The sequence below is a fragment of the Temnothorax longispinosus genome, chromosome 4, assembly GCF_030848805.1.
Source record: "Temnothorax longispinosus isolate EJ_2023e chromosome 4, Tlon_JGU_v1, whole genome shotgun sequence".
NCBI classification, from domain to species: Eukaryota; Metazoa; Arthropoda; class Insecta; order Hymenoptera; family Formicidae; genus Temnothorax; species Temnothorax longispinosus.
Window position 1 is genome coordinate 9,479,275 of NC_092361.1, and position 21,323 is coordinate 9,500,597.

Consider the following 21,323-nt stretch of genomic DNA (forward strand, 5'->3'; position numbering starts at 1 on the left):
TTACAGTTCCATTTTCTGCGCGAATAAAGCGGAAAAAATCACAAATTCAATTAACATAATTAATAGAAACGCGTCACGACATATTCCGCGACAACAGCGTTTAGATGTTGAGTAAGTTGATTAATTGTTAAGCAACAAATAAGCAATCAGTTAAATAATTTTTTATAAAAAAATTTTTGTTTAAAAAACTATTGCTAATTTCAGATTAAAGCAAAAAATTCTGTGGACCTTGTTTAAATTTATATCTTGTATAGTCGAAAATAAAATACCATTTTGAGAAATACCAAGTTTTAGGATTCATGGGACAAATTTTAGGAGATGTTAAGTCTCGCAAAAATAATCAATTTTTGTTAAGGAACTCGTGTTCTCCGACCTTGAGGAGCTACGCATCCTTGTCGGGGGAAAGAGAAGATATACAGAGGAAAGACATAGAACTCGTACAGCTTGTGTGAGCAACATTCCTTTAATTGAAAATTTTTATAAATTTTTATGAATTTATATCATAAAAGTATATTATATATAAAAGTACTATCGGAAAATTATAAGGGGGAATATAAAAAAACTTCAAGCTTCATCAGCGACTATAAAAAACAGGTTGACAGAAAATCGTCGTGTATTTGCCGATGATAGCTCCAGAGACTTAAAATGCCATTGTATGAATCTGAGAAACAAGATTTCAAAAACATAATTCGAAACATATATCGATTTGTAAAGTACTGACGTAAATGCAATAAATTTTTATTCACAGCAGTCATGTTAAAAGTAGAGAAATTTTATTATTTTTTTGTTTGTTCTCGACTGTTGGTGTTGATGAGTCTCTGCATTTTTGTAAACAGACGGAATAAAGAGAATATATAAGAATTAACTACTGTAATAAAAAAAAAAAATTTTCAAAATTTTTTAATAATACCTATGGAGACGAATTGAGAGATTTGATTTAATGAAAGTCCTGAAGTTTAGCACCTTGTACAACGGTAAGTTCGTAAATGATATTATATTTTATAAACGAAACGTGAATTTGGCAATGAGAGTATCAACGCGGTTGTCAGTGCTTAATATCAGAAACCTGATTTATTTTAAATTTTAGAAATGTTCCGTACGTTTCGGCTCCACATCAAGCCATCCTCAGTAGTATACAAAGATTGAGTTGTTCACGTTCTCCATCATGCCAACGTTTCCAAATTAGGAAGTCCGAAAACTATAAATTTGTGTAAGAACTAAATGATCGTTATCAGATAGTCCGGAGAACGGGAGTGTAAGCATTAACGCCATGGTCAAATATATAAAAATCAAAATTTAAATTAATTAAAATGTCGATTTTACATGTTGTTGTCAAGAAGGATCACACGATACTAAGATATATTATATTTTATTTGCATTTAATTAATAAAAATAAAAAAATTTTTAGAAAATTGTAAATTTTTCGTACAATACTTATATTTAATAAAGAGTTGTTAATAAATTATAAAATAAAAAAAACATTTTTTAGAACTTAAAATTTATGTTATTATCTTAAAACAATAATTTTTTTAATAATAGTAAGTTTTTAAAATTATTAAGTTTGATATCAACAATAAGGATTTTATCTTAAAATTAAATTGCATTGATTATGACAATTAGCTTTATTAAAGAACTTATTCTAAAAGGTAAAATATTTAAACAAGGAAGACGAAATTAATGAAGTATTATCGCAAGAGCAGCCAGGAATAATTGGTTTTAATGTGTAAAATTATTATCTAAAAGCGTTTGTTATCTTCGCAACCGTTAAAATTGTTTTCTGCCTCTATCTATGTATATATGATAGTACGCCGAGACACATGAGAGAATGTAGTATTGCTTACAAGAATAGGCGGATATGGGTGAGAATTTATTTATCTTTAATTTATACGCTAGGGTCAATACATTCCATTTTCCACGTTGCATAGTAACAGCGAGAAAACGAATAACTGAAAAGACTGTATACTTTAAAATAGTATTATACTACATTAAAAATTCCGATTTAAAAATATTATATTTTTAGCCACAATCTTACAATCCACTTTGGTTGCGTTGAGTGACAAATCAAGTTTTCGTCAATCTTGCAAATCGATATAAAGCAGTCGCATAACCCACTCCCTTACGTAAATTGAAACTGTCATTATAGAAACGGAAGGTGACGAAATGGTGAACGTTCTCGCCGTTTTGTCGGTTTGAATTCTCTTTGTCAAACTGGTATAGATAATTCAAATAAAAAAAGGGATTTGCATTTCGCGCGAGAAGTCTATACTAAAATGATACTTAAAGGATCCGAAGAGTTAAACTTTCTTCGAGCAGCTTTCTTTCTCACAGAACCTATCATGTGGCGAGAAATTTCGTTCTACAATAAGTTTTGAGAAACATTTTTGCATGATAAATAATATGTAAAAATTCTATGCTATAAGTTTGCTTTGTTTAATTCGAGATGCAGTGCGATCCGCAAAACTGTTCCTTATTGTAAGTTTTCGTCGACCGACAGACTTGCATTTCCATGATTGAATCCACGGTAAATGACAATAATAATGCACTTCTTTATTTAAAACGTAATTATTCTATTAAACATTAAACAAGGTTTATTATTTATGCGATCATTCCTATCACAATTTCCTCGCGTGATATTATTCAAGAATTAAAGTTTGCTGTTACATTATTATCGGACCGCAATATTCCATGAAATACATACATGAATATATGTCATCAATTCGTGACATTTAACTTGTTTGTTGAAATAACAAGTGTAGCAAAGATAATTCCTTTAAACCGATAGACGGTCAAACTTTAATATATTACAATGACGCCGCCGCGCCGCCTACTGATATTTTATGTATGAAACGGCAATGGACGCGAAAGCGCTCGATAATATTTGAATTTCCGTCGCGAGCCATTAGGGCGAGTAACGATCTATATGATAATAATTTCGACTTCGACAATCCGATAAAAACAACCTCATGGATGTTTTGTTCGAAATTTTTCTTTTAATTAATGCCGTAGGTTTACCCTTCTGCAAGCAGATGCCGCCATTATCCGCTATTTCGAAAAATCTCACGTGGAAAATATCAGACTATAACAATTGATATATTCTTATTCAGATAAAAAAGTACAACGGTATTATAAAACTGTATTGTAAAACCGTAATCCAAATTATATTTTTCTATGTCTACAAAGAATTATTTAGTTTACTGAATTTTTGTTCTCTGGTTAAAGTATTGATTATTTTATAAATTTTAAATATTTTTCTCCACTAACTTCCTTTAAAGAGGTATCTGGTCTCGATGCAACGTTAAGTTCTTGTACTACTTAAAATAATAATTATTTTAATGAGTGCCTTCAATTAACGAAGCTGATGAGTAATGATTATCATTGCGATATATGTGTTATTTATTTATAATAACTCAATATGATTTGTTGCAATAATTCTTACAATTAAGATGTAATTGACCTAGCTTTGACCTGTTTACGAAATTGCAATTGGATTAAAATATAACTGCGTAATATGCATATAAGGAATCTTATGCATATAGGTATAGATATTAAAACAATATTAAGTAATTATATTTAAAAACTTAATTTACTTGAGTTGTATGACTTATTTCAGAATTCAAAATACAAATGGAAATAATGTTAACTCCTGAATATGCAAATCTGAAAAGCAGATGGAAAGTTTGTCACACATTTATAAGCTCAAATGGTTCTTAATCCCTTAAGAGTTTATTACACAAATTTTTAAGATACACTTAAGACCTACGAAATCATCTGGATGATAAAAAAATTTTCTAGATAATAAAAGAATAACATTTTTTGTCGTCTAATCAGGCAAAACAAGATATTAAATTAGAAAACTCAAAAAGCTTTGCACAGGGAAGGAGAGAGACAAAGGTGAAAAGAGAAAGAAAGAGGATGAGAAGGAGAAGACTTTCTCCGTAGTAGATGTGTTGCGAGAGTTTATTGCCGGATTTACCTCATCGTTATCGCGCTTTTGAATCGACAAATCCCTCAATTCCATTCATCTGTCATTGTTTCGTTTCCATAACTTTACAGATAGCACTCCCAAACTTTGTCGAACAAAGAATAGTCTTCGCACAATATCCGCCTCAGTAAATTCTCCCGTTACAGATATAGAACACAACAAATACAGTACACAAATACACTTACAATTTCCCATATAACTTGCACATAATCAGAAATCACATACATTATTATCTTTTTAGTAATCAATATTTTCGTGTAACAATTCCCGGACATATAATATAAAGTTTCATCAACGTAAATTTTCATCTTTCTAAATTTAAAGTAAATGCATAATGCTTTTACATTAAAAATATATTTTAAACGTACTTTATATCACTCTCGTTTTTCTGACTGATGCCGTGAGATCGTTTTCACAAAGGCGACATTTTCATTAATCTGATTAATTTCAGTAATCTCGATAATGCGCACATGTGCTATAGCTCATCGCTTTTAGAAATAATATCTTTTTGCAGGAGTCACGTATTTTTCATATACAGTGCTCTTGAATAGGAACTTTTTAATATTCCCGATAAATATTTTATTCAACAAATAATAACATCTAAGGGAAAATGGAATATCGACAATTATTAAAAATACTCGCGGTGTGAATAATAAACCGGTTTTTTAATAGTATATATTTCAAAATGCTTGTAGGTACGTTAAATGTGGAATTTTTTGCTGTCAACAACACAAAAAGGCGAAGAAATTTATGTTGTTAAATGGAAATAATTTATAACGAACACGTGCCAATTATAGCCATTTTTTATTTTTACTCTTGCAATTTGAAACAAGAATGATGCAGTCGCGCATTATCACCTATATGTTTTAGAAAATTATTCGTTTTTCTTAAAAAAAATTTTTTTGGATTTATTTTCGAATTTATTTTCGGATTTTACATTGTCTTACTACTTTACCCAATTATATTCGGAAACAAGTTGTAGGGAGAATATCACTTACATACAAAATTATATGTATATTATGGCACGACAATTATGATGTTCGTCTCTATAGTATGTAACTTTCATCTAAACTATGGAATTCATTGAGATAGCTTTATTCAAAATACTCTTTATTTCCGATAGGCTTGTTCATGCTTTTATTGCACCTACATTCAGGAACTTTGTAACATTATATTCAAAAATGTCCTAGAATTCTGTTTGATCTAATGAAGCTTCATTTGAGTACCGAGGTAACAGTGTGCGCCGTTTCCATGTCAAACGAAGCTTCGATCCTATCGTTTCAATACCTGTTTGGCACTGACATGAAAGACGATAACCGTCTTGTTATAACTATCTCTTGGCAATGGAAAATTCAAGTTTCTGTTATATTACCACAAAACCATTTTATCACGATACCAACAAATTGTTTAATAAGAAATTATCCAGTATAAAATGTACATTATTATTACCTTTATCAAAATATGTAACATTATTATATTTATCATGAAATTTGCAGAAAATTATAGCAATCATGCATTTTAGGGGAGGCACCTCCGATGACCTTGACCTTGACATATGTTGTCAAGGTCACCCTTCTGAGTGACCTTCAGAAAGTTTTAGCCGGCGCTCGTTTTTTATTAAAAAGTTATAAACAAAAAAAGTTTGAAAAATGTAGCAGTTATTTTGAGTACTAATAGACATAAATGACTGATATTTACGTGGAAATAGTACATGTATGAACAAAGGAAAATTATTTAAAGCAGTGAATTGTTGGTATATTGAAAGAAAAGTTATTTAATGCAGAGAATAGTTGGTATATTTAAAAGTATATTGATAGTATACTGAAAAGAGCCAGGAGAGCGACCGCGAAATCTCCAGGGAGCCTACCGAAACTTTAGAATGCATATCATTTATTCATTTTATTTTACTTTGTATTGTATGATGAGACCGGCGTTATCCTTTTGATAGAATTTAATATTTAATTTTATGAATAATGCCGACACCTGGCGCGGCCTGGGTCAATGGCTGCCAGGGCTCTAAGTGATTTGACAAAATTACCTTATTAATTGGGCGCCAGTTAATTTTGTAAGAACTAACAAACTCATATTCTCCTAATTCTCCGTAATCGGCTAGCGATTTTGAGCAATTTATTATGAGACAACACAAAGAGAGTTCCGTCGGAAGATCCAAGGAATATTGTAGAAGTCAAAAGAAAAGAGAGATAATCAAGCGATATATAAATGTATTGACATAGTTGAACTTACGTTACAAGTTACGGCGCTGTTCGCCACAAAACGGCCCACACAGCCCGTTCACACTGTTTTACGAACACCGTCTACTTAATACGGCGTTGACAAGTTTATCGTCAAAACCACTCGAAATAACAATTCTTAATTGGCAGACAGCTGATCGCTATTCGCACCGCGGATTACAAATACGTGTGGACTGATCACGCTGATCGAAGACCAACGGAAAAGTTCGCGAGATCTCTCGGTCGTTCCGCTACCACGCCCCCACCCCTTCGATCCTACAAATCGTTAAGGGTCGATATATTCCGTCACATGCGGCTACGCTATTGGCTCTCCGTCTCGACGGTTTACAAGGCTCGGCGCTCGTGCAGCGCGGGCAACAGAAAACGTACAGTCGGTATTTCATAAATTTTGTTGGATCGACCATTACATCGAGTGTCGATGTCGAGGGAAAGGATTTTATTTTCCTGTCACAATAAAAATGTGGCACCTCGCCGAGGTACCGTGCTTCGGGACCAGGATTGCGGGAGCCAACGACGGGAGCGAGACCCACGGCAAGGGACGAAGCGGCGCGAGGATATCGCGAGACCCAGTGAGGAATCCGACCGCGGGGCACGAGGCGGACACGCACGGCGCAGCTGACCGGCGAGAGGCCGACAGGGCCGTGATAGGGCCTTTTTTTCTCCCCCGAGGAGGCGAGAGTTACCTCCAAACCAACCCCGGGACATCCAAGCGGACCCGGGACGTCTGGCTAGCGTTTCCTCGGTTCGCGAGGAGACTTTCGGACGAGGGGAGTCGAGCCCGAACACGCTAAACATCGGGTGGAAAAATCTACGGCACCAAGAACGCCTGGGGGCGCAAAGGACCCCCGCAAGATACCTACAACAGCGCGCGCGTGATCCGCGACGCGCTCAGCCCCGATTGGTCGCGACACTACGCCTGATTACCACGCAACCCCCAGGGAGGGGCGCGCTTTCGATTTCACATCGAGCGCTCGATCTCTCCTGGTTCGCCCGCCGACTCGAGTAGACGTCTCGCAATACAATTTGCGGTCGAGATATTATCGAGCATCCGGATTCAAAGCTAATAGATCATCCCCGGCGCCTGTGACGACGCTTCGAATTCACCCGGGAATCAGCGGGACCGGTGAGGTTGCCCTCCACAGTAATTGGTGTGTAAACAGCCACGGTAAAGTCGCGTAGCGGTTTTCGGGTGGACATCGGTGCAAATCGTCGGACGCGACGTACGCCGGACGCGACGGAAACGTATTGGTAGTCGGTGGCGGACACGAGGAGCCTCGCGACGGACACATCCGTGCGCTGCTAGGATCGGCCTTCTGGGGATCGCGACCGCGAGGTCGCGAGATCGTGGATATCGCGACATCCGGTCGTAGATAGAGTTTCGCGCATTTAAAATCTTTGCGTGGTAATAAGCGTCAGCAATCTGCTCTCGGAGTTGGCGTCGGCGTTCCCTTATCGCGCGTCGCCGGAGAGTGGCCCTGCGAGGTACCTGCCTGCGCGCTGCGTAGAGACTAGCGCTGCGTTGTCATTTGCGATTTGTGTGAGACGATTATTGTTCATCGCGTGAATATAGAATCCTTGTCTTCGTCTTTGTATTATTCGTGATAAGGGTGTCGCGAGGGATTATTGCGTCGACGTTACCTGCGAGCGTCGTGAGCGACCGACCAACGCCCTTAGTGCGTCGCCTTTCTTGCGAGCGAGCTCAGGCGCGCCCGGCGGGGCGCCGCCCCGTTAATTTGGTTGTGAACACTCGTCGATTCCCTCTCGCGATGCAAATTAATTACTCGCGATACCAATTAGTTACTTGGCGCTATTAGTGAAAAGTTAGATTTAAGTTGTTTTCGCGATAAATCTGTTCGTCGACCACTATAGCATGGTATTGCCGTTATTTTGGCTCCGGATATCGCTTAAATTCAAGCTTCCTTCGCCGCGTAGTACTCACTTGTAATTTTTCTTTATTTCATCCAACCAGTTTATTTCTTTCGTTTGACCTATCGTTAAACGACAATTTAATATTCTTTTCCGTTAATTCGATCTGCTTGCCCAGATAAACCAAACTTGTTATTTCTTCATTATTCAAAATTTACTATTCTAATTATTTACTTTTATTTTAATAAACAAAACCTATTGTTTATTAAATATCTAGCGATTTGTGTGGAATTATTTTGTGTCCGTTTAACAAATCCGCGCCGCCTTGCCTCTACCCTGCCCCTCTGCCGTTAGGTCGAGCTGGCTAGCCCCTCGTGCGACAGGCTTTGGTTCTCGCGATTTTGCGCTAAAGTTATCGAGAATTTAGTGGACGCGAGGGCATCGCGTCTGGCGCCCAACGAATTTACTTGAGAGCTGCCTGACTCGCGCGAGGGATTATCCCGAGAGATTTATCACCCGACTCTCCTAGCGTTCCTTTGCTGCGGCCGAAAAACCCGTGACAACGATAACAATGAGTTACTTTTTCAATGAGTAACGAATTATGGTAACGAGTTACTTTTCAAACGTAACTTTCCCTGATATTATATTATTAATTAATATACCCTGATATTATATTATTAATTAATTATTTATTTATTTAAAATATATTATTATAAAATTTTCTTAAAATATATATTGGGACAACTTTGTAGATCAACGCACAAAAAACGTATAACGCTATAACTGATACGTTTCTTGTGTGCTGATCCACGTTACGTTAACGCTGCTGTACACGTTCCAGTAAGAACGTAAAATCGTACTGGTTATTAAGAAAACTCAACTAGTGTAATTCGTTTGAAAAGTAATCTTTCGATATATTGATTGAATACAATTTTAGAACTTTTGAGAGTATAACGCGGTATTAATATAAATCACATATAAATGAAATACATAATTTAAGTATCAGGAAACTCAATTATTAATAGTCCGTTCACTTTAATAAATATATATCCGTTGCCGGAGATATTTCTTTCATAAATTCCAACACAATAATTACGCAAGACTAATTTCACTTAAATAAATTAGAAGCACTGAGAATCATTGAATATTTGTAACGCATAAGAGAAAAACCCTGAAGAACAAATTATATTTGTGAAAGGACCATTAATGCAAAACATTTCAAAATAGAACATAATACAAGTATAAATTCAAAATCTAATTAATATATATAGAAGAAATGGAATAATGCATAAATTAATTTGGTATCTTACTAATGAAGAAAATAGATTTCTGAGAAATCAATGTTAAAAATATAAGTGGTTCTTAACCAATAAATATACCCTTTTTCCTTTGGTAATTCAATGCATTAATCCATAATCAACCTGACATATATTCATATAGATATCATCAATCGTGCATAACATGGTTTAACCATTGGATAATGTTTCTGAAATAATTCTTCGTTTCGAATGAACTTAACGATATTCAACTTATGATAAAGAAAGAATATACTGACTATTGAATCGCAATAGAGTACATTAAATAATGTGAACATGTACTATTTTACGAAATATTAACTTTACAGTTTCGATGAGTTAATTCTCAATTAATATCTTAACGAATCCTTACAATCTTTATACAACATACATAATTTTACAATGAAAAGAAGCGAATATACTAAATACGCGTGGTTGCAACCAAATTCTTTTTATACTTGATTACTCAAGTGAAATGAGAAGAATCTTGTCTTAAACAGTGGCCACCGATTGATCGAAAATATTGGATTGAATGCCTTGCCGAAACGCAAGAATGGTTATTGGATTGAATGCCTTGCCGAAACGCAAGAATGGATGTTATACATCCAAAATCCAATATGAAAGAAAGCTCTCGAATATTCTGGAACCAAAGATAATCATTAACTAACGTTTGTAACGACTTTATCAGTGGTCCCCTTACGAATAACGAGAGTTACCTGTGCGAGCTTTCACTTTACGTGAAAGCTGACTCCAAAGAGGAGGAATACCGCCCTTCAGGTGAAAAGTCGGAAATATATTTCCATCGAATGTATTCTGCAATCGTCCTTCCTTCTTTAGTAATGGCGAATGCCTTTTCCTTATATCTGGCAATGGCAGATAATTTTCCAGTGTCGGTAGTCGCCTTTCCTTACGTCGTGCTGCCGTATTAATGTATGCGTAGTTGTAATTACGATTGAGTATGACTTGAAACGATTGATTGAACGACTCAATATTTTTTTTACAAAGAATATTAGAAACGGGTAAAATACACAACACGACTCGAAACGCGCGACTTTTGTGGACGAAAGATGTGAATATAAAGACGATCGTGAACGAAAGTTATTGATACAATGACGATCGTTGCTACGCAAGCTCGATACTTCCGTAATGAACGCGGAAGTCAGGTATCGCAGCGCCATACGGACGCGGAAACCAAGTATTGCAGCGCCTTTGCGTGCGAAACATATGCACTACCACAGATTAATAGACAGATAGCCAAAGGTCCGGGTTGAGACGAGACCAGTATTTCTCACTGGTTTCAGCGCCATACCGTGTAGCGGCCAATGCAGTAACTACGTTCTTGATAAAGCAGGTCATTTTCGGACGAAGTCGCTGTAACTCTTATAACTACAGTTTCGTTATCATTGTTATATTATCGCTGTGCAGATATAATATATATATGATAAAAAAGCTGCGCAACGACAATATAATGATAACGAATTGTTGTTAATAGTTGTAGAATCAGAGCACTGATCCCTAAGCCGAGAACTCCGCGTGACGTGTTAGACAAGTTATATTTTGCAATCAAAATTAAGTATGTTAATTAATTGTTAGGACTTTCAGCCCTTAAAAGAAATTTGTTATGTCAATTGTAGTTAAAAAGATATTGATGATTAACATAGAGTCTATTGCATCAAAGTTGCGACTTACGCATAGACGATTAATTAAGAAACTATGAAATTTTTTGTTATTCAAATTTAAGAGTTTTTTAGGTTGCTAAATATTAATCTGATGTTAAATTCAGTTGATAAATTAAAAATGTCGGAGCCATATAGCGGCCGGATGTCAAAAGTAAAAATTGTATCATTTTTATTTTTAATATTCGCTATTTTTAATTAACTTTGCCATCCGATTAATATTGCGATTAATATTTAAAAAAAACCCTTAACTTCAAATACATAATTAAAAAATAATTCATAAATTCTGAATGGTATATGTATTATAGTTGCAACTTCTTGACGCAATAAGATTCTGTGTTAATCTCGGCGTTAATAATCATGCATCAATTATATATTTTTAATCATAAATGACATGAGAAATTTCTTTTAAGAACAAATAAAGGATAAATATTTTAATTCGCGATGCTTCTTTAATAAACTTATTCAATTAATTATATTTATTATTTATACCGTCGTGTAGGAAAGTTTCATGTTTGTATATTAATTAAAATTTCAAAAATAAACTTTTATATAATTTTCCTGGTAATTTCATAAAATTAATATTTCCATCAAATTAAACTGCCAAATACGATCAGGCTGAATTTTGTTCACCTATATAGTAACAATTTTTCGTGTAAATTTTAAAAGTATATTCTTTCGCTTCGTCAATTACACGCGCCGTACTTTCAATCTTGAAACGCAGTCTGAAACTGAAACGTACAATCACATAATTAAATTGATATAATTAATTTAACAATACCGATACTATACCTATCTCCACACACACTGCAAAGAATGTTACGGAAATATTTTTAATTTATAGTTTATAAAATTATCGACTATAATTTTTATTTTTCTTTAAATTTTAATTAATATCTAATATTTTAAATTTTAGTTTATAAAATTAATTTTTATTTTATTATTAATTTCTTAAATTTTAATTTATTAATTTAATCAAGAAATATATTTTTCACATATCGACTGACATCTTTCGGGAGGTCGTATCTTACACAATTCAAGATCGATTTTACACAATTTTCGATTTTTCTGCTTAAGGACGTTCTCCGGCTCCAGTCGTGCTCAACTTGTATTCGTGCTTAAAAAGATGTTTATATGTATACAAAATATTATATAATAACATCTATAAAAAGTAAGAAGTTAACTTCACGCGTAAGAACTCATGCGGCGTTGCCAAGTAACTGACGCCTCTTCTCTTCTATCATTCTGAACCGAGCGAAAAATTCATCAAATCGCGTGCAATTATTTATTCTATTTTTATAGAGCATCATATACTAATTTTTCAAAAACATTTAGAGAAAACTTTTTTCACAATTTATTATAATGTCTCTTATTTTACAATAGTTCGGAATAGGAATTACATGTTAAAAGTTGAAATTTTGAAACTCAGTATCTCGATGTTTATTAAATAATACCGCAAGAGGTATTGAAATTTGTACTATCGCATAAAGCACATCTAAATTAACGTATATTCACATTGCAGTTTTAAAAAAATCTAGAGAAAATCAATTTTCCGGAGAACGACTTAAACGCTCGGTCAGGCAACCCCGAAGCTAAGTGTCTACATCCTATCTTAAAATAGATTAACAAAAATGAATTACAGTTGTCGAAATTTTCTCGTATTTTCTCGTATTTTTAGATACGACAAATTTGCATTTCAAAATTATAATCAAATAAACAAGATACGACATATTTATTTTTAAATGGACAATAATAAATGTTATTTAAAAATAAATATGTCGTATCTTGTTCATTTGATTACAATTTTGAAGTGCGTCGTATCTATAAAAATTGCGTTTTTGCGTTTGTTTCCCACGAATAATATCAAATTAAACAATAAAGATGTATTTTAATTCCAAATCACTATACTTTTAAACAGTAAAGCGATGATCGAACTATCTTGTTTGTTGCTTATCAACAAAACAAAAATTTACGAATCCTGTCAAGTGACAGTTTTTGAGATACGATCTCCCGAAAGATATCAGTCGATATACAATAGAAACAATAAAAAATATGAACAGGAAACTAGATTTTGTCATCGTTGAAATGGAATTCGAACTTGTGAAGATCTATAAACGATAAAACATTTATGTTATTGAGTTATTGATTATTTTTACTGCCCAATCTATTGTAAGTATATGCAAAAGTTAAGTAAAAAAGCAGGACTTCTGAGCTGGCGGTCGAGTAGACGTGGAGAGACAGGTGGAATTTGGAGAGCCAGAAGGAGCGGTATAGTGGAGAGAAAAAAGGAGAGTTGTAGGAAATAGGAAAGAGCGGAAGCAGGGCAATAAGCAGAGATACGGTGAGTCAAAGTAAGAATCGGGAAGGTAATAATTAATAGAACGTAAAAAGTCAACAGGTGAGAAGGTTAGGGCGGCAGGAGAAGGTACGTAAACGGAGGAGGCGGACAGGGCGCCACCTGTGGGGGAAGGAAGGAGGTAAATTACCAACAGGGAAGGAGCGGATAGAAATAAGTGAAAAGGGCGGAAAGAGTAAACGTAGAGGGAGCCACGGCGAGTATACGGTAAGTAAAGGTGGCGAATGGAGGCAGAAAAGGAAGGAATAGTAGAAAGTAGACAAAGAGGTGACAAGGAAAAGAAAGGAGAAGAGGAAGGAAAGAAAGCGAAGGGAAGACCAACAAAAGCGGAAGGACTGGCCAAACTGAGAGGAAGAGCAGACAGCTTAGGAACAGGATCAATCAAAGATTACATACAGAAGAGGAAAAGAGAAGGAGTAGAGGAGGAAATAGCCAAAGCAGAGAAAGAAATATTGGAGAAATTTAACGAAACAAGGAAGGTTGACAGATCACCACCAAATAAAATAAAGAAAGGAGAGGAAGAGGAAGAAAGCATGGCAGCAGAGGGGATTAAAGAAATTCTAAGGAAACTAGAGGAACAGGAAGTAGAAAGAAGAAAAGATAAAGAAGAAATAAAAAAAGAAATAAGAGAGCTGAAAGAAGAATTTAAAAGGAGAGAGGAAATTTGGGAACAGCAAAAAAAGTCGCTGGAGGAAAGAATAAAAAAGGTAGAGGAGAAAATAGAAAAAACAGAATTGAACATAGAAGACGAGAGCGAAGGAAGATACTTGATGGAAAAAATGAAAGAGATGGAAAGAAATATGGAAATGGCGGAGAGAAGAAGGAGGAGAAATAACATAGTCGTGAAAGGAGCAGAGACAGGAAACGAGGCAGGAAAGAAAGAGAAAGTAGAGAAGATGATAAGCGAAATAAAAGAAATGAAAATAACCATCGAACAAGTACATGAAATAGGAAAAGGAAGAAATAAAATGACAGTGATGAAATGTAAGAGCTGGGAGGACAAAAGAGAAATAATGACAAAAAGAAAGGAACTGGGTAAAAAATATGAATGCTATCTGGACGACGATCTAACTAGATTGGAAGGGCAGATACAAAAAGAGATAAGAAGAGTAGCAAAAGAAGAAAGAGAAGCAGGAAAGAAAACCTCGATCGGATACCAGAAGATGTGGGTAGATAATAAAGAGATGAAATGGAACGAAAGTAAGGGGAAATTGGAGGAAGAGAGTGGGTTTCGAAAGTAGTAAAAGAAAGAAAAGAGAAAACGAGGGAAGAGACGCAAGAAGCAGAGGGAGAGAAGAGGAAATATGGAGAGGGAACAAGGAAAAGAGCAAGAAGTATGAAGAAAAAGAGAGTACAATAAGCATAGGCTTTTGGAACATAGCTGGACTAAAGAGAAAAAGCGAAGAATTCTGGAAAGAGATGGAAAGCTGGGATATAATAGCGATGCTAGAAACGTGGGTAGAACAAAAAGATTGGCGCAAAATCAAAGGAATGTTATCAGATAAATACGTATGGAAATGCCAACCTGCGACAAAAGAAAAAAAGAAAGGAAGAGCGAGAGGAGGAATAATAACTGGTGTTAGGAAGGAAATAGTGGCAGGTGGAGCAGAAGAGAGAGAAGAGGAAGGAATTGTAGAAAGAATAGCAAAGACGAAGGAGGGAACGTGGAAGATTATAGCGGTATATGTGAGCAACGATATTGAGAAGAAAATAAGGCATATAAAGGAATTCACAAACGAAGGAGGATTAGGGGAGCAAATAATAATAGGAGGTGACTTTAACGCAAGAACTGGGGAAGAAGGTGGACTAACAGAGATAATGGGGGAAAAGAGAAAATCGAAAGACAAAGAAATTAACACAGAAGGAAGGAAACTGTTGGGGTTTATTGAGGAAGGAGGATTAGGAATATTGAACGGAACAAAGGGAGACAACGATGGAGAGTTCACATTTACAGGAGGAAGGGGAGAGTCGGTAATCGACTATATAATCGGAAACCAGGAGGTATGGGAAAAAACAGTGGAAGTGAAGATTGGAGAGACGGTAGACTCGGATCATCAACCCGTAACAATAAAGATAAAAGGAAAAAGTGAAAGAGGAGAGGAGAAGAGAAGAGTGAGAAAAATAATGAATTGGTCGAGGGAAGGAAAAGAAAGGTACAAAGAGAGAATGAAAGAAGAGAAGATTGAAGGTACGAGCATAGAGGAAATACTGGAGGAAATAAAGAAAGCGACAAAGCGAACCGCAGAGTGGAAAGAAATAAGAGAGGACGGGAAAGCAAAGAGAAAAAATGGATGGTGGGATAAAGAATGTGCAAAACTAAGGGAGGAAGCACGTGAGAGCCTAGCGAGGTGGAGAAGAGGAGAGACAGACAAAAAGAAGTACATAGCAAAGAAAAAGGAATATAAGGAAAAAGTAAAAGAAAAAAAGGAATCAGAAAAAGAGAGAGTAATGAAGGAAGCGAGAGAAGCAAATAATGAAACGGAAGTATGGAAATTTATAAACAGACAAAGGAAAAGCAGGAAAGAGGTATGCGAAGAGATAACGGAGGAGCAGTGGAATAAACACTTCATCGAACTACTGGATGGAGTTATGACGAAGCCGTATGAAAAGGATAGGAGGAAAGAGGAAAGAATAGGGAATAAAGAAGAGCAGGAAGGAATAAGAAGAGAAGAAGTGGAAGAAGTAATTAAAGAAATGAAAGAAAAGAAAGCTGCAGGCACGGATGGACTAGCAAACGAGGTTTGGATCTATGGAGGCGAGAGACTGAGAGAAAAAATATGGGAGGTATGTGACAAAGCATGGAGAACGGGGGAGATAGCAGAAGACTGGAAAGAAGGAATAATAGTGCCAATAGTAAAAAAGGGAGAAGGAAAGGAAGCACAGGACTACAGAGGGGTGACGCTAATGAATACAAGTTACAAAATATATGCAGCAATTTTGGCGAAGAGGTTAGAGAGAGAGGTAGAAGAGAAGGGGATGCTACCAGAAACACAGACAGGATTCAGAAAAAAGAAAGGAACAATGGAGAATATATACGCGCTAAACTATGTGATTGGGAAAGCTATAAGCAAGAGGAAAGGGAAACTGGTAGCAGCATTTATAGACCTGAAAGCCGCATTCGATTCAGTAGACAGAGAAAAAATATGGGAAGTCATGAAGAAAGAAGGAATCAGTGAGAAATTGAGAACGAGGATAGAAGACCTATATGAGGAGACAAGATGTGTGGTAAGGGTAAAAGGGGAAAAAGGAAAATGCTTCTGGACGGTCAAAGGAGTTAGGCAAGGATGCCCGCTGAGCGCTATGCTCTTCATACTTCTGATGGCAGACATGGAAGAGACAATGAGGAAAGGACAAGATGGAGGAGTAGTTGTAGGAAAAATAAAATTCTGGACGTTAGCGTACGCAGATGACATAGTTGCAGTAGCAGAGGATGAAGAGGAAATGAAGAGAATGCTGAAAAGACTAGAAAGATACTTTGACAGAAAGAAGCTGAGAGTTAATGTAGGGAAAACAAAAGTAATGAGATTTAGGAAGGGAGGAGGTAAAATGAAGAAAGTAAAGTGGAGTTGGAAGGAAGAAGAAATAGAAGAGGTGAAGGAATTCTGCTATCTAGGCTACACATTCCAAAAGAACGGAGAACAAGATGCACATATAAATGAGAGAGTAAGAAAAGCGACCATAGCAATGAGACAGGTATGGGGAATAGGAAAAAGGTTATTTGGAGGAGACTGGATAAGAAGGATCAAGTTATATGATGCGCTGGTTGCAAGCATAGCCTTATATGGAGCAGAAGTATGGGGATGGAAAGAAAGAGAGAAAATAGAAAGAATGCACGAAAGGTATATAAGGTGGACGTTAGGCCTGGACTGGAGCACGCCCGGATATATGATAAGAGAGGAAACTAAAAGAGACAAAGAAAGAATAAGCGCTGGTAGAAGGGCGATGAAGTATGAAGAAAAATTGGAGAGAGGAGAAGGAAACGAGATTGCAAGAGAATGCTGGAGGGAAATAAGAGAAAAGGATAGGAAAGAAAAGTCAAAATGGGAAGAAGAAAGAAAGAGCTTTTACGAGCGAAGAGGTTATGCAGTCAAGGAAATTGAGAGAAAAAGAGGGGAGGGGTGGAGTAGCATTGAGGAATTAACAGAAAGAGACAGGGACATTCAGATTCAAGAGAAGGACGAAAGGATAAGAGAATCAAGATACAACAAATGGTACAAGGAGGTAGTAGAAAGCAGGAGGCCTGAATACCTGGAGAGAAAAGGAAAAGAGCAATCTATGATTAGGATAGCGAGGTTCAGATTAGGTAACGAGATGAGAAGCGGAAGATACTGGGATACAATAGAAAAAACAAGCTGCAGGATATGTGGCGCGGAGGCAGAATCATGGGAGCATGTGTTAGAATGGTGCGCAAGAGACGAAGAAGGAGAAGAAAAAGAAGGAATTAGCGAAAGAATCAAAAGAATACTAGACAGCAAGGGTGAAGGAGAGAAGTGGATGGCGGAATTAGAAAGGAAAAGAAGGCAAGCGAGTCAATGACAGCTAAGCAGAGAGAATAACTAAGTGTCTTTTGATTTCAGATAAGCAGGAGGTGAAGGAGCAAAGATGGAGAGAAAACTAATCTGCAAAGGAACAATGGCAATCGACAAAGAGGCGATAGAGAAGGTTGCAGAAGAGCGAATGGTGAAGGTGATGAAGGAGTACAAGGAGGAGATAAGGGAAATGAAAGAGGAAATAGAGAAGCTAAAAAGGAAAGTATACAGACTAGAACAATGCCTAGGTAAAAGGAAGAGAAGCGAAAGTGAGGAGGAAAATGGTAGGGTATGTAAAGCAAAATGGTGGTACGAGGAAGAAGAAGAGAGAGACGATGAAAAAAGAAAGAAGAATGTAATAATTAGGGTCGAGAAGAAGAGATGGGGAGGAGGTAGCTCGAATATGAATAAGATGAAGCAATTTTTTACAGATGGGCTTAAGGTGAGGGTAGAGGTAAAGGAGGTGAACCAGATAGGACATAGAGGGGATTGGATAACATTCCTCGTAAAGATGGGAAGCGAAAGAGATAGCAGGAAAGTACTGGAAGCGAGAAGGAAGGAGGGAAGTAGAATGAAGGTAAAGATAGATGCAGATAAGTCGGTGGAAGATAGGATCAAAGAAGGAAAAGAGAGGGAAAAGAGAAAGGAAAGGAAAGAGGAAGAAAATGGGGGGACCAGGAAGTCGGCGGAGGACGAGATCGTGGAGAAGATGGAGGACCACCTGCTGATGAGCACGGACGAGGACGAGGCGGAGCAAAGGAAGAAGAAGGAGGGAAGGTCCTAGAAGGGGTGGGATGGATAACAGGATATGTAAGGTCGTAAAAAGGCCAGGTGATAAGATGGGTTAAGGGACTTATGTAAAGGGTTGGGTACGTCCCTATAAAACGCCATGTGAAAAGTGTTGTATATGTTTATATGAATAATATGTAAGGGTTTGGGAACGTTTGCCCAATAAAACGCCTTTTCAACACCGGAAGGGGAGAAAATAAAAGATTGAAATTGAATTGAAGTAAAAAAGCAAAAAAATTTTGTAATGCGTTAAACATATTTTAATGTACGTTGCTTTTTAGTATTATATTAAGTGTTATTTGCAATTGGGAACAAAGTTCTTTGGAAGTTTTAAACATCATCGCAGGTGATGACGGTGATGACCATTACATGATTTATCGGGAAGATAAGTATAGGAAGATTTTTCAACTTTAAAATATTTATTGTTTTATAATAAAACATTACATTTACATTCTCTCACTTTATGAGATTTTACATTATTTTATATCACGTTTCACTTTATTGATAATTGGATTTGCCACAAAGAACCCTGTCTATTTTAGAACCCTCGCGTCTATAACAACGAGACTTTGCTAAAATAAAAAATTATTGTTAGAGGATCAGAATATTCTACAATCAATTATTTTGAATATCCCTGATTCACATCCAGAAACTTGCAATTAGCTGGATCAGTATAGTAACAAATTTATTTGTATAAAGTACTTCAATTGATATATTCAAGTAGTTTATTATCCGTCATCACAGGGAGATGCCTAGGACGTCGAAAAATCGAATGAAACAAAGCCATTTCGTACATTTTTCTAATTTTTCAAAGAGTGTATCTCTGATCGGTATTAACTTACAATAAAGGATTATGTTTATACAGAAATATTTCAATCATCTAACAATAATCTTTTATTTTAAGTCTCGTTACTATACGCGAGGGGCCTAAAACCTTTATAAAAATGAGCAAAGTTCTTTGTAAGTGAGTTTAATGCCAAATTGGCAACAATTTGCTATTAATTTACTTACTGGATTATAAACACGCTGCTGTATTACAGACGGGTTGCAATCATATCTACCCATTAGAGAATAGATATTTTGTACTCTAAACGGTAAGATATATAAATGCACCCATGTGCACATATAAGTAGCAATTTACTCCATTTGCACGAATTCTTGTAACACAGTGCACAAGATGACACTAATGCAGATAGATGAGCGAGCGTATATTTTATTTGCACATTATAAACAGCGCTAAGCGCAGAATGCATTTTGACAGTAGTCACTGCGGCGATTTAAAATCAATTTAATATAAGAACGCCATCAAGTCCGAGCTAGGATCTAAGTAGCAAATAATTTTCGTGTGAATTTCCAATACTATTTTCAACTAAACTGCGCGCCAACGAATTGTCGGTCTTGAAACACAGCTTCTTCGTTAGAACAGTAAATTGACTTAAATAAATCACAAATCGATTTAATTTTTTATGCTGATACAAATCGTATCTAACATCCCCCTTCCCCCGAATATTACTGTAAAGAATTTATTGCGAAAAAACCCTGACTGAGATAATATTTTTTCGCAATAAATTCTTTACAGTAATATTCGGGGGAAGGGGGATGTTAGATACGATTTGTATCAGCATAAAAAATTAAATCGATTTGTGATTTATTTAAGTCAATTTACTGTTCTAACGAAGAAGCTGTGTTTCAAGACCGACAATTCGTTGGCGCGCAGTTTAGTTGAAAATAGTATTGGAAATTCACACGAAAATTATTTGCTACTTAGATCCTAGCTCGGACTTGATGGCGTTTTTATATTAAATTGATTTTAAATCTTAGAATCCTATTACTATTATTATTACCTTGATGGAAATATTTTACTGAATATAATGGAATTTTACTGAAATTCTGTCTCAATTGAACCAGATGAAAATATTTTGCTGAAAGTACTATGAAATTGATGATAAATGAAATGAAAGTTATTAAAAAATTACTGAATATATTTCAAAATAAATCATAATTTTCTTTATGAAATTTAATGTAAATACTGTGAAATATAAGAAAAATTAAATTATACTGTTGAAAAATAATAAAACTGAATCCTTGCTCGTTCAGTCGCTTTTTGGAATTGAAGCATAGGAGCCTTCGTTAATTTGAGAATTTAGCTGATGCTAATTCGAGTTTATAAGACTATAAGTCTACTTTTTGTTGAGACTTACTACTTTTTTATGTCACAGTTTTAAAGAATTCGATTTTTACTTAATTTATAGATTTTTTACTACTTGACTATTATTACACAGCTTGACTTCGGAAAATTTTTTGACACGCAATGATTAACCCTCCGAGAACACACCTATTTTTTCAATCACGGAGAACACTCAGGGTCAATCTGACCCTACACAACTTTGATCGCACTCGTCAATTTAAAATGGTGGACGATCAAAGTGTGTGTAAGGTCAGATTAACCCAGAGTGTTCTCTTGAAAAAAGTTTCTTTAAAAAAAAATTTTTTTTTATTTTTTTTTTTATTTTTAATATTTTTGGCTAAAAATTTTTTTGGCAAAAAAAACAAAGCCAAATTGACCCTTTGTGTTCTC

At 35.7% G+C, this 21,323-nt stretch overlaps 2 protein-coding genes across 8 annotated transcripts in view; one reads left to right on the forward strand and one right to left on the reverse strand.

Moving 5' to 3' along the window:
- The window catches only part of 5-ht7 (5-hydroxytryptamine receptor 7), a 561,506-nt gene that overhangs the window by 422,089 nt on the left and 118,094 nt on the right, over window positions 1-21,323 (reverse strand). The window lies entirely within an intron of this gene.
- LOC139811549 (uncharacterized) lies at window positions 13,092-20,263 on the forward strand. Of its 3 annotated transcripts, none has more exons than XM_071775813.1 (3): window positions 13,092-13,412; window positions 13,463-13,634; window positions 18,005-20,263. In XM_071775813.1, exon 3 carries the CDS (start codon window positions 18,030-18,032, stop codon window positions 18,738-18,740), a length of 711 nt encoding a protein of 236 aa, XP_071631914.1. In that variant the 5' UTR covers window positions 13,092-13,412; window positions 13,463-13,634; window positions 18,005-18,029; the 3' UTR covers window positions 18,741-20,263. The 3 variants fall into 3 exon arrangements, with proteins under 3 accessions (XP_071631914.1, XP_071631913.1, XP_071631912.1); XM_071775812.1 differs by having other exon boundaries at window positions 13,470-13,634; XM_071775811.1 differs by lacking the exon at window positions 13,463-13,634 and having other exon boundaries at window positions 13,093-13,412.